Source organism: Cheilinus undulatus, linkage group 11 (genome assembly GCF_018320785.1).
Source record: "Cheilinus undulatus linkage group 11, ASM1832078v1, whole genome shotgun sequence".
In the NCBI taxonomy this organism is placed as follows: Eukaryota; Metazoa; Chordata; class Actinopteri; order Labriformes; family Labridae; genus Cheilinus; species Cheilinus undulatus.
In genome coordinates, this window is record NC_054875.1 from 36,081,416 (window position 1) to 36,095,819 (window position 14,404).

The 14,404-nt window shown below is 37.9% G+C and overlaps 1 protein-coding gene across 1 annotated transcript in view; it reads left to right on the forward strand.

The window, feature by feature from the left end:
- LOC121516966 (metabotropic glutamate receptor 4-like) overlaps positions 1–14,404 on the forward strand; it is a 238,041-nt gene that overhangs the window by 179,497 nt on the left and 44,140 nt on the right. The window contains exons 4-5 of the mRNA XM_041798429.1: positions 6,349–6,503; positions 8,200–8,340. Of these exons, the coding sequence (XP_041654363.1) occupies positions 6,349–6,503; positions 8,200–8,340 (296 nt within the window). The remainder of the gene's footprint in view (positions 1–6,348; positions 6,504–8,199; positions 8,341–14,404) is intronic.

Here is a 14,404-nt window from a genome sequence, read left to right on the forward strand (position 1 = left end):
CCAAAAGTTGTGTTATTTCTTTGAAGTGGTAACTCTTCAAATATGAAGTTTCAAACAAACCAACAATAACTTCCAAAAAAACTCCAACAAACACAACATTACAGCAAGGCCGCCCCTAAAGGGGGGGCTAAAGGGGGGCTAAAGGGGAGAGCTTTCTGGGGCTTAAAAGTGGGTTAAAAGTGGATAATAAGGGTTAAAATGTCAGTAAGTGGTAATATTAGATCAAAAGTGGCAATATGGTGGTGAAAATTGGTTAAAAGTGGCAAAAATGAGTTAAAATGGCAATATGTGGTAAAAATAGGTTAAAAGTAGCAATAAGGTAGGAAATTTGATTAAACCTGGCAGAAATGGGTTAAAAAAGGCAATATGTGGAAATAATGGGTGAAAGGTGGCAAAAAGGATGGTGGAAATTGGTTAAAAGTGGCAATAATGGCTCAAAATTGCAATTAGTGATACAAATGGTTTAATAATACATCTGTCTATTTATAAAGAGAGGCTAAATAATTTAAAGAGGCTTAAATAGATTAAAATGGTAATATGTGGTAAAATGGGTTGAAAGTAGCAAAAATAGGTTAAATGACAATAAGAGGCAAAAATGGGTTAAGAGTGGCAAAAGTGGGTGAGAACTGCAATAACTGGTGAAAAAAGTAAGTTAAAAGTGGTTAAAATTGGTTACATGTGGCAAGAAAGTAGTCACATTTAAAAAACTTCTCAAGCACCACCACTTGTTCACCACAGCCTACAGTCTCTCCTAAACCTACGTCTCTACATACTCTCAACTTAGTGTTTGTCATTTGTGTTGTCTTGTTTTCCACTCTTCTGTAAAGTACATAAGTTCAAGCTATTATTACTATTATTGTAAAAGGGGTTAAAAGTGGCAAATATGGGTTGAAAATGGCAATAAGTGACAAAATTGGTTAATAGTGGCAAAAAGGCTTCAGGAAAGCCAATCAAAGCAACAAAACACGTGATGTAGCCGCTACCCAGCTGCACCCCTACTGAGGAGTAAACTCCATAGAGAACTGCATAACTCGAACCATGGCGACTGTACACATGCTAGCACCAGTGCTACTTTTCAACACATGTGCAGTTATATTGTAAATTAGTCATAACTTGGGAGGGCCTGTTTACTGGGTTTTCAGGGGCCCTCCCCATTCTGTTGGCTGGCCGGCATGGCAGCCGTGTTAAAGTACCGGCCCAACAACTATTATGACTGTTATCAGGGGTCATTCTTTGACCACCTTGACTGAATTTCAGTCACCAAATTTTATCATGCATAATTATGCTGCCATTATGTGTACATCTTAATCCTTCTTTTCTTCACTTACTATTTCCATTTAGCCTCTACATTTGATATATTTTAGCTGTTTTTCTAGCTCTATAAGTCCTCTATAAGACTCGCTAAAAAGGTGTTTAATTGGGATGCTTTTATTGTCATCCCTGGGCCAATGAGTTGAAATCTGTTTTTACTTTACATAGAAAGTCATTCATTTTTTCAAACAGGTCACTGTGTGACCCTCAAAAGATTGAGAGAACAGAGTTTAGTTCTGTACAGAGAAAGATGGCCAGTTGTTATATGGTGTAGACAAAAGCTATGAACTTATTGTCTTATAAACAGTTCTAGAGTAAACCTCTTTGTTAAGTTTGATTTAAACAAAAGTCAAAGATCATTGGATGCAGTGTTACTCTCAGGAGCTTTACCTTTATCCTTAGAGACCAGCAGATTTAAAGCCACTTCAGAAGAGGAAAGAGTTTATTTGTTGTGAGTTTGGGGAAACCAGGAATTCTTTTCTGTTATACTTTCCCACTAATGATGACGGGATGTTCTTTTTTGAAAAAATTCTTTCATTGTTTTTTTTTTCTAGTTTGATGACTGCAAAAAACTTGAGTAATGTTTTAGAAAAGAAACATTTTTGTTGTTGATTTTCAGTGCAAATCCTTCGAGACAAGGCCAAATATTTATGAATAGTAAACAGAATGCTGCCTCTTCCTAGACTGTATTCGATTATTATAGGTTATGTTATTATTATACGTTATATGTAAGGTTTGAGAGTGTGTAAGAGAGGATTTTATTTAAAGATGTTTGCAGGATTTTGCCCTCGATCCAACTAATTACTTCAACATCCAATTTGACATAGCCTGTTTCCCTCATCTATTACAACCACACAACACAAAAGTGCTGTTAAAATTCCTGCTTTCCTTGCGCAATAAGTCGTCTGTGTTAAGAATCAATTAATTGGTCCATTGACACATGCAGCACCGTTGTGGTTTTCTAAATGGAAATGTTTCCCGGCAAAGCCTTGGTGGACGAGTGTATTCCTGGTGGAAGTGAGCAGTGATTTAGGGGCGGTCTCTGGATGATGACCAGGGCAGAAGTCCCAGTGCTCATTGACTTAATCCAGTCCTGATAACGGGTAATAGTGTGGATATGTAGTAATTACAGAAAGCCAGGGGGGATTTCAGCTCTGCATGCCTGCTCTATCCTTGAACCCAGTGAGTGTGAGCTGGCAGCAGCGTAATAAAAAACCAAATTTTCTGCATAGAAAGTGGCAACGACTTGAGCTGTACTGATGGAGACATTTAATATGACACTTGACCTACCATACAAATATTCAAAATCAGCAGTATGAGCACTAAGAATATCTAATGTATAGTAATGTCATTTGCAGTGGGATTTGTTCACATTTAAAGAAAAAATATAAGAACACTTTAACATTTATAAGAACACTCTTATGCACATTTGAGTGCTAACATGCACATTTTTATGTCACTGTTTGTCCTAATGCAGCACATTTATATGATTAAATGTCATACATAAATACATGAATAAAATGTAGTTGCTCTTTCATTATGCAGTGTTTGATCTAAATTGTAAAATGTTTTATTACTAATAATAAACATAAGGAAGATATTTTTAATAAATGCAGAAAATAAAACACTTGTTCACAACAATGGAAACGAACCATTACACACAGGGATTTTAATGATGTGTGTCACATGCAGTGTCTAACAGTGGCAGCCTATCTGAATAAGTACAACACATGTGGTAATTACTCTGAAATACAATATGAGATATGAACACTGTCCCTCTTCTGTTTCCAGTACCCACCCATTTAATTATTTCACTTGATCTGGTCTGAACCCTTCTGTGATTGCAGCGTGACATACATCATTTCTGATGAGATCACTGCTGTCATCCAGTACATCTTTTTGTGATGTAAACTTAACATCAACTACTGCTGCCATAAAAAAAAAATCATACAATTACATTAACTTTTTTCCAGTATCATTCCAATTAGTACCACGTCTACTTTAGAACTACTTTAGTATTTCTAATACTTAAAATCTAGTGAATTACCATTTTCAGAACGTAATTTATATTTTCCTGACCTTTCTTCTGTACATTTTCTAACCTTGTGCAACTTCTGTATGTGCACATGGCCCTGCAGTCTCATGCCCACAGCTAGGCACAAAAGGAGTGTCTATCTAACCTTGCAAAGCAGATGGATACGCCCGTTTACTTGTTTCTCACTGGCAAATCTATCTTGCACAGCTCCCGTCTGAACCGTTTGGGCCCGGCTAGAAAGTGACAGCACCAATCAGCGGTGAGGGTCAGTGCTTTCGGGCGTGGCAGTCATGGCATATGCAAGCAGCGAGAAGAGGCCGGTGCAGTTATGGCGGAAGACATTAGTGTGGATGCTGCTAAAGCGTCAGTTTTATCAGAACTTGACGACATTTCTTCGTTCAAAGACGAACGAAGAACAGCAGTGAGCTGTTTGGGGCGAAGGTGGCCGAGTGGTTAAGGCACGCCCTGTGTACGCGGACAGCCTGGGTTCGATCCAGCCTGACGCCCTTTACCGCATGTCTCTCCCCCACTCTCATCCCTTTTTCCCCCTCTATCCACTATCCTCCTCTATCAAATAAAGGCACAAAAATGCCCAAAACAAACAAAAAAAGTTGTGTACTGACATGTCTACAGGTTCGCATTATACATTTCTCTGAGTTTGCATCTTGGTACTGGCTATGTCACATGTTATCTGATTGGCCCATAAAAATGTGACAAACATCCAATTACCCTCCAAGTTTTTGTTCAAAGCCTCTGCCCTTTCCCAAACACTGTGTAGTTAGTGTTTATCTATGTAAATCGGCAAAAACATGCTCAAGCTCCCTGCTTACAAGAAGTGGAGTTCTTCAATTTAAGAACATGGAAGTGGATAACTCAGCAGTTTAAGCAGAGCTTTCTAATCCTCTTTGTAACAAACTAAAGAAAAATCAAGAACAGTCTGGCTGCACACAGTATATCTCTGATGGTTACTCTCACAGTCCTTTCATCTGACATGCTGTCTCTGGCAGACTGGCAATACATGCTAAAATTTCTAAAATATAATGGCTATGGCAAGGGTTAATAATAATTAAGGTTAGGTAATAGTTAGGATATGAGAAGTTTAGAGTTTGAAAGCTGGCCTGCAAAACCAAAATAAAAAGCTCGTCCTCCATGAAAAATTTTGCAGCCAGCATTGCTTATGTAGTTCCGTTAGCTAAGTCAGGTCGATAACGTAGCTATGAAGCTAATTTAGCTACATTATCTACATTATCAAAAGGACCTTTGACCTTTTTCTCTTTTTTTATGAAATGTTGCTTAGTCTCTAATGTTTGCAATGTGATTATCTAAAAAAATTAACTGCCAGACTGTGTTTATGAATAAAGGTAAACTATAAAAAGGCAAATTACAGCACATCCATTCTGAAATAGATGGTGTCTCAGATGAACAGTCTGTGAGCGCGGCCATCAGAGAAGAACAGTCTGCAGCCATGCTGTCTTGGAAAACCATACAATGATGTTGGTGAATGAGAAATGTGCAGCACAAAAACCAGCAGTTTTCAGTTGGTTTGGCCCCAAGACCCCCTCACCTTCATGATGACATATCGCAACTCAAATTACAAATAAATTAATAAATAAATAGTCACTGATTCAAATTTGTAGAATCAAGAATGATACAGTTTGGACCTGAGATAGTACAAAACATAATATGTCATCTTGATGGCTTCACAACTTGCCTTTGTCCATTTGTCCCAAAAGAGAACACAAATTTTGTACATTATGAGTCATATTTTTATCATGCTTTTCTAAACTACCAGTATAAAATAAAACTTTACCCATCTAAGTCTTTTAGAGGAGGCCATGGAGGATGGCAACCCTCTATAAAAGGCTCTGTGACCCACTTTTGGGTCCCAACCCACTAGTGGAGAATCATGACTCTAAACAATGGCCCAAATAGATAAAGATGTGTTCTGGATTCAAATTATGGTATTGCTGTAATAAACAGCATAAGATGATTTGCTTTTGCAGCATTTAAATGGCATTTAATAGCTTTAAGTGATTTTTTTGTAAAAAAAAAATACTATAACTTCAAAAACCTTACATGAACTGATCCTGGCTTTGGTAAAATTTTGAGAAAATAGGATGTCTACCACCCAGACACTGCATCTTCACTTCTCACTGTGTTATTTTCACCTCAGAATTGTCTGCCTGTCTGGTCATGTCCCTTCTATGCAATCTCCTGACGTCAGAAAATCTATTTCTTTCATTTTTCCTGCATGGAGAACATAATTGCATCTAAAGACCTGCTTATTTCACTTAATTTCTGAAGACCAGACTGAGGGAAAAAAATCATTACCAATCAAACAGAGATCCTTGGGGTTTTCAAACTAAGGTAAAGAGACATGAAGTTAGCGGGATGACTCACTGCACGCCCCCTACTGTAGTATTTATTTAACAAGGTTACAGCGTCCTTCTTTATGCAACAACAAAGTATTAACAACTCGTGTCTAGTTCTGTTGAAAGCCTGTGTCCTCTCCATAGAATGTGATGCATCGGGTTTATTTCAGGACGTTATGATGGCAGATTAAGCGTTGCATGCCAGGTGGCTGTGTTTAAACTTTATGTTGCTGTGCTCGAGTTTTCTTGATGAAACTCTGCTGCTACAGCAGAGCTGGCTGGCAGTTTTTTATAGCTCCCCAAACTTACTTTCATTGGCATCAAGCCTGGACAAATGTGGCAAGGGTGTCATTCTGCCACAGCCAAGAAGTCGTCCACTGCTCTGGGAACAGATTGTGTGTCTATGGTGGCCTTTCGATTCTACTTAACTACCTCACTGCAACTTTTTCCAGTCTCAGAATGGAAAATTCTTGCCATGATAACACCTCAATGGCAGCTACACTTCCTCTTAAGGGTGCTTTTTAACAGCCGCCTTATTGCTGTATGTACATGAAAAACTGTAAATCAAAACTCTGACACCACCTGAATTTATAGCTCAATTATACATCACTCTCCTTCTGTGTCCCAAAGGCGACTTCTGCAAGCAGCTAAGAAGGCAAACCAAACAGGACATTTCATCTGGGTGGGTTCAGACAGCTGGGGCTCCAAAATCTCCCCGATACTGAACCAGGAGGAGATGGCGGAGGGTGCTGTTACCATCCTGCCCAAGAGACAATCAATCAAAGGTATTTGTATCATACTCCTTTAATTTATCCTTACAGGAAGCAGATTGTGGTTTGATTTCTAACAAAAAAAAGTACTTTAAATGAAAAGGCTGCATTTTTTTTTTTTACTCAAATTAACTACCAGTTTAATAATAAGCCCCTTCTGATACAGAGCTGTAACAAGCTCCTTCATCACCATGTCTGCATACATTTATGTTGATTCTGCAACTGCACAACAGTTGTTATTTCACAGTGCATTACACTGTTGCAGGAGCGCAAGAGAGCACAGCTGATAGACACACAGTGTGAGCTCCACATAGACATATGTAGATGAAACTCACTCATCACCATGACTAAGTACATTCATATTGATTTTACAGCTGCATAATGTTATAATTTCACAGTGCATTAAAATATTTCAGAAGCGAGCATGGCTAATAAACAGTGGAAGCTCCACAGAGACACACATTAAGATAAACTATGCATTTAAATTTATTTTTGAACCATAATTTCTTTATTTATGAGCAATATTTCCACGATGGTTGTATTAAATCTACTTGCATTATTTCGCAGTAATGGACTACACCATTTTGACATTTTGGAGGGAGGAGCAGGGCCCCCCCTAGTATTTTATTTCACTCTATTTGATTCAAATTTCATTCTGTTGCCCAATTCATTTAGTTGCTTTTGATTCAATAATGACACTAGAAAAAATCAAAAATAAAAACACACTTTTTTCAGGCTTTTCAAGGGCCCGTCCAAGGGCTCCACCAATTCCGTCTCATGCATGATAAATGCATGCGAAAAGTAGAGCATTAGTTAAGAGGAGCAGTTTGGTTAGAGTAGCAATACTTTAATTATGCATCAACAAAGGATTTATAGCTGTGATTATAAATGATGATTGAACTAGTTAATAATGCTTTGTTGATGACTAGTTTAGTATTCACTAATGCTGTGGTGGGCAGTAAACTGTCACTGTTATAATCTATGGCATTTAATGAATTTTTTCTACACCCTCAACTAGAGATGGAACGGTTACCTGTATTAATGACAACCATGCTAAAGTTTTTACACGGTTATCATACTGTTCATATTTTAATGATCATAAATAAATCTGTTAGTGTTACCTGCACTTAATTATCACAGTAAATAATGTGAGGATGAGTGCTTTTAATGGACTATTTGAGCAGAAAAGGAACAGCTAAAGCCAGTGAGAGCATACTACTCTCACAGTCTGAGTTTTTTGGGGGGGTTTCAACCTGACAACCTGGATGTTTTCCTCCCTTTCACCTCAGTGAACAAACGTACATACCATATAGTTGTCTCAACATAATATAAATAAGTCTAGATCTAGAGAAAACAAAGCAAAATAATAAAAGCATAGCTGCATGTCTTCTTAGGACATTCAAAAATAAAAACCTTTGCAAAGACAGATAATTTAATATTCTTAGTTTCATGTTATTGTCTGATTCTCCTCCTTTAATCATAGCACCCCTTTTGCTCACTATAATTTTAGTTTGAGGAATCAGACTGACATTGATGTGCCTTATTGTCTACTGTTTGAAATGGTTAGGAAGGGTTGTAGCCTAGCTGTTTCTATTGTCTAACCTTCATACAAATTTTGCTATTTAAAAAGGCTGACCTTGATCTGACACACAAACAAAAAAAATGTAAACATATCAACGGCTTAAATTCTTTCACCTTCTTATCTTCTCAGGTTTTGATCGCTACTTCATCAGCCGGACGCTGGAGAACAACAGGAGGAATATCTGGTTTGCAGAGTTCTGGGAGAATAATTTTCAATGCAAGCTCAGCCGACACGCCGTGAAGAAAGGATCCGGCATCAAAAAATGCACAAGTGAGTGTACACTTAATAGCAAAGGAGGCACAGGGTCAATGGAAAGCTTTCAATCAATGACCAAGAATATTGATTGAGTCTGCCGTGAATACATTATGTGTGTATGGGTGCGCTTGGTATGCACTGGCCAATGTATTTGTCATCAGGGAGGAGACAACCGTGCTTCTCTAATTCAGGTTAAGTGTAATTGATGTGGATAAGTGAATGGGATTCTGTAATTTGGTCAAAGATAAATTAATGTTCCCATTTGCTTGTCTCATGGCCGGTTCAATTCACAGAGGAGCGACAATAGCTATCACAAAACTATGCCATGGCATGCACACAAATATAATCAATAGCAAATCCAATCAGCCCATTAGAAACAAGCTTTCAGGTCATTAAAATCAGTAGGTTCTCCCAGCCTGTCTCCTATCTCACTGCGCTGTGCTCCACTGCATCTAAAGTACTCCAGGCTGCCTCATATCTATGAAGAGGAAATATCATTAAAATATATATTTTGTTATCCAGTGTATCTACTGACCAACAAAATGGGACAACCCAGTCCTTAGTCCATGGTCTGGCTTTGTCTGAAAAAAGAAAATCTGAAGGCCCTTACATGCATTTCAATACAATGTCCATGTTGGTAAAATAGCCAGGTGTCCCAAAACATTTGTCCATATAGTATATCTATCACTGGTACAGCAAATATACTGCTTTTGTTAGAAAGCCTGTCCAGATCAGCCGTTCATTTCAATGCCTAGCTGTTGAATTGATTCCTGCAGATCAACAACAACAACAACGTTTGCTAAATTCAGCTGCAGTAAAGGTGTTTAAGGGAATCTTTGTTGCTCATGAGCCTTCATGATTTGAAATGAGTGTCTCCAGACGGACAAAGCCTCCAATTTTAGAATTGTTATTTAGCTAAAGAGGTAGAATAAGTTGAGTCTTTTTGTGGCATCAAACAAGTGCAAAATAACCTGCTAATGGAAGCAAACCACTATTAAAGCCTCCTTAAGATTTATTTTATTCTCATATTTGGAGGTCAGGTTCTAAACCACCTTGAGATCAAACAGAAGAGGACCTGCAGACTCATTTTCCATCCAGTACTTTGTGTAAATATCTTAATTATCCCCTTCTATTCTAATTCAGGTAATATAGGACGCTGCAGCCTTAAAAACATCATCAGACACCATAAACGACGCTCTGAATTGTACAATAGATGAAGCGACAGAACTAACAATTAAACAGAGATTTAATTGTCACTTTCTCAACATCAGTAGGTCCCTTGGCGCAGGCGAGAGATGCTTCCAACAGCAAACACCAGCAGGCTTCATGAGAACACAGAGCTGTAAATTATTTCTGTATTTATCAGTTGTCATGGTGTCTGCTCTTGAGCTAAATTGCTGCAAGTCCTTTTCTGTCTCTGAGTAGCCTCCAGGGCACGGTAAATTTCTACTGGCAAGAGGTATTATCATTTCACTCAGGATTTCCACAAGTACAATCTCCCTATTCCTCTTTTTGTATGTACAGTGATTTCTCGTTTAGTTTTGTTGTTTGTAAGGCGCCATACTGCAGCATACTGTAAGTAGATCAGTCAATGTATAGAAACTAACAAGCTACAAACAAACTAGAAGTGAAACTTTACCCCCAGAATCCAATTAGTAGCTCCTGTGGCTTTATTTTTATTAGAGTTTCCTATTCAAGTCATTTTCCAGGACTGAGACATAAAAGTGTATCTTATTTAGACAGAGAGGAAAACAACACAGAGTGCAGTTGTATAATTCAAGGCCTAATGCAGCACTTTTCCACTCTTCTCGTATCTGCCGCCCCAGAGGCCAGGATTTACTTTGTTGACAATTCCACATCGTCACACCCGATTCAGAGGTCATTTCTCTGCGGCGTGCACTTTCTCAGAATGCAGAAGTACCATTTAGAGAACAAAAACAGGCCAACAGCTGCTTTTTTTTATTTCTGCTTATTATCAGATGCACCAAGCTAAAATGTATGGAGTCAAAAGAGCAGCTGATCCTAAAACTGATGGCTGTTCACACCAACAGGGACTGTAATGATAATGTATTGATATTGTACTTGATGGGGTTGAGGTCAGGGCTCTGTGCGGGCCAGTCTAGCTCTTTCACACCAAACTCATCAAACCATGTCTTTTTAGTCCTTGCTTTGTGCATTGGGGCACAGTAATGTTGGAATAGGAAAGGGCCTATTGGAAGCATAGCATTTTCAAAAATGTCTTGGTATGCTGAAGCATTAAGATTGACCCTCACTGGAGATAAGAGCCCTAGCCCAAACCCTGAAAACCAGTCCCATACCATTATCTCTCCTCTACCAAACTTCACAGCTGGCATGATGCATTCAGGCAGTTCTCACAGCATCCGAAAAACCCAGACTCACCCATCTGACTGCCACAGACAGGTTGGCCATGGAAAGCCATTCCATGAAGCTCCCGTCGAACTGTTTTTGTGCTTACATTAATGTCAGTTGAAGATCAGAACTCTTTTTTTCATGCATTTTATTTTCATTTTTCAAGCAACAAAATTTATGCATATGACAATAAAGATACATAATTATCATAAAGACTAAGGTCAGAACTCTTCAGCTGTGGAATCGCTGGAATTGGAATTGTTGGCGCTTTAGCAGTTGTTGACCCCACTCTGTGATTATACGTTACAGTTTTTGGTGAAATATCCAGCAGAGATAAAATTTCACAAACTGTCTCATTGCAAAGGTGGCATCCATCACAGTGAAGTCACTGAGCTCTTCAGAACAACCCATTTAGTATCACAAATGTTTGCAAATGGAGACTGCGTGGCGAGAACCTTAATTTTAAACACCTGCAGTAACAGGTGTGATTGAAACACCTGAATTCAAACATTTAAAGATGTGTCCAAATACTTTTGTCCACATAGTGTAAGTTGAGTCAAATTGGCATTTAAAATGAACAAACCCTCCTGAGCTGCTCTCTCAACAAACCTTCGAGGTTTTCAAACAGCCTTCTCCAGTTTAGATGTCACTAGAAAAAGCCTTGAGGTTAAAATCCAATCTCAGAACCCATCAGGTTTTGTCTGACAACAATATAGCCTCTTGGAGTGCTGGCCAACTTCTCAGAGCTTTCAATTTAGAGCTGGTTAGGGATGAAGGCCAAAACTTCCTTTTTTTTTTTTAACAAAGCCTTTGAAGAAAGTCCGACCCACAATTTTTCAAGCAAGAACAGAGTATGTGGTGAGAGACAAGATCTAAAAGAGGATTGTAGGCTGGGGATGAGGATCAAAACCAGTTTCCACAAGGACCTAGTTCTGCCTTTAAAAACAAACAAACAAACAAACAAAAAAATCAGTGATGTTTGGGCTTTTCAATTCTATTAACAAGACTTGAGGGTCCTGGAGCATAATGTTGCATTTTGGGTCAAGACATGTATTCAAATCAAAATCATGAGTGCAAGAATAATGCATTGCTACATTTTTTACTAACTTAAATTGTAAGCCAACAAATACCGTGTCATTATGAGTATAATTAGAAGAAATATGTTAAAATTAAGACAGAGAGAAGGAAATAGGCACTGATTTTAGTTATTTGTTGGGTAATCCATAATTCTCCAGGAGCGAGAGAAAGTACAGCTGCAAATGTCTCTTGGATTTGATTAATTCCTGAGTTAAATTAACAAGAGAGAGAAAAAGGGTGTTAAAATGACCAGTTATTTCTCTCTAGAATGTGAACATAAAGTCCCTGTTAAGTGAAATCCAAACTTTGTCTTAACACATTAGACATGTTAGAATAAAGTTGCTGTAAACATGTGAAGACACTGAGATCTATGTGTGACAGAATTTTCGATTTAGATTGTTAGAGAGTTGTTCACCTCTTCTCTGGCTTGGTTCAATTTGAGCAGGGCAAAAATCTGAGCCCGTGACATCGTCAGTCTTGATGGGGAATTACCCCGTAACAATACAATGTTATAAAGTCACACAGAAGTTCATCTCAGTATGGTAACATCCAGCTACATGCAATGTTTTTGCTCATTGTGAGGAAGATTTCACCAAATTTGTGCCAGAAAACAGTAAATTTATTCCCCAACTTCTGTCTCTCTGCTCTGGCACAGAGCCAGGCAGCTATGTTCTAATCAGATGCATGTTTTTGTTTTATTTTTTTTAATCTGAGAGGATCTTATTTCTCCTGAGTGGGTGTGGCTTCAGCTCATTCAACTGACACGCCCACACCATCCTAAAGCAAATTTTACTGGCTCATTTTTCATGATTTTGGAGCTTGATTTTATAAACTTCGAGATGTTTTTCACTGAAATTTGGCCTGGCAGTTCATAACACAGTGGTCTGTCATACAAAAGACCTAAAATAAAGATTTTGTTTTATCACTTTACAAGGACTTTAACATAGAAGTTAAATTCACACATCATTTTAATAGATCATCTCATGCATTTTTGTTTCACTTAGGCTAAAAATGATATATTTAAAAAAAAAAACCTGCATAAATTATGGAATAAAAGTATTAAAGAATACAAAACATAAGCTGTGATGAAATATGCCATTGAGATTAAGTTAAAATCAGTGACGTCATGTGACCTGCTGCAGGTTGGAAGCTTTTTCAATAGAATATTTGTAGACAGTCATGTTTTATTATGAACATGCAATAAAAAAGAAGCTTTTAAGACAGTCAAAAGGTAATCTTTTGATGCTAATAACAGATTTTTAAGGAAAGAAAATCTGTATGATCCAAAATCTTTATTTTGAAGTGAGACCAGGAAAAAAATAATAATAAAAACTGGCCAAACAAATTATAATCAGTTCACCTCTCGTATAATTACTACGAGAGTACAAATTGATCAAAGAGAACAACATTTTAATAGTTGCCTGTTAATTTTCTTCTCAAAATGCACAAGATTGATGCACTTCTACAAATTTTTGCCCCCAGACCCCCCCCCCAGACCGACAGTTCAGAGTCCCCCATCATAGTCTTCTAGATTAAATCACTCATTAAATTATTTTCTTTTACTCTATACAAGTGTATATCTGAGCTTGTATGCATTTTTAGAAGGACAAAAGAAAACTATCAATTATTTATACATGCAAATGTGGAGTGTAAAAAATTCTCAGCACACAAATTAGATGCCACTTATCGAAAAGATCGGCTTTTATGTTTTCTCTTTGAAAAGTACTTTGAGTCTTTTAAAGGGCACAGCCAGTCTGCCCTCAATTCTTTGAAGTCCTCTCTATCAATGTCACTGAAAATCACACACAAGGTCTATGTAAAATAAAAAAAACAAAATTAAGCTTCTCACTGGTTCAGATTGGAATAGTGTTGCTGTGCAGAATCGAACACATCTCAGGTTTGCTGTTTTCTCAGCTCAGAGCATTCACTGCACATCGCACTATTTCACGCTGCTGAACCGTAAAACGTGATCCTGTTTTCTAGAGCCGAATGAAGCAGAATTGACTGATACAAAGGAGAACTTGTGCAAAGAGAGACAAATTGTTTATAACAGAAAGATGTCAGCCGGTATGAGCTCCTCCTCCTTATTGCAGTTGCATTTGTAGCTTATGAAAAAATCTGACACATCAGTCAATCACAATTACTTTGTGATAAGAAGACAACAGCAATCTTTAAATCTGCCTCGTTCGAAATGCTTTTTACACAAAAACATAGCAGGAGACTTTCCTGAGTGTTTTATGTGATTCTAATTATTTTATTTTGGTTATTCAAATATGTGGATTGGAAGAAGAAGATTCCAGAGTTGAGGAGTTTTCATTTCCTGCAGCATTTGAAGTGTCTTGGGTATTGTCAGAGATGACAGCCTCTGCGGATATGATGCTTGTTGTTGACGTCACAGCAAGCACATGTGGAGATTCACAGTTTGAGTGAAACACAGGCTGTGTTGTTTTGAATCCCTGCAGATGTGAGTCATCAAGGCTAGCAGACATAAGCACCTGCCGACATGCCTGCTCAATTGTCTGACATCCAATCCTAAGTGAAAACACCGAGGACGCTATGTGTTCCTACGCAATGAAAACCTCTCTTCATCTATTGAGAACAAATTAAAATGTCAGAGGTTCAAGAGAAAAAA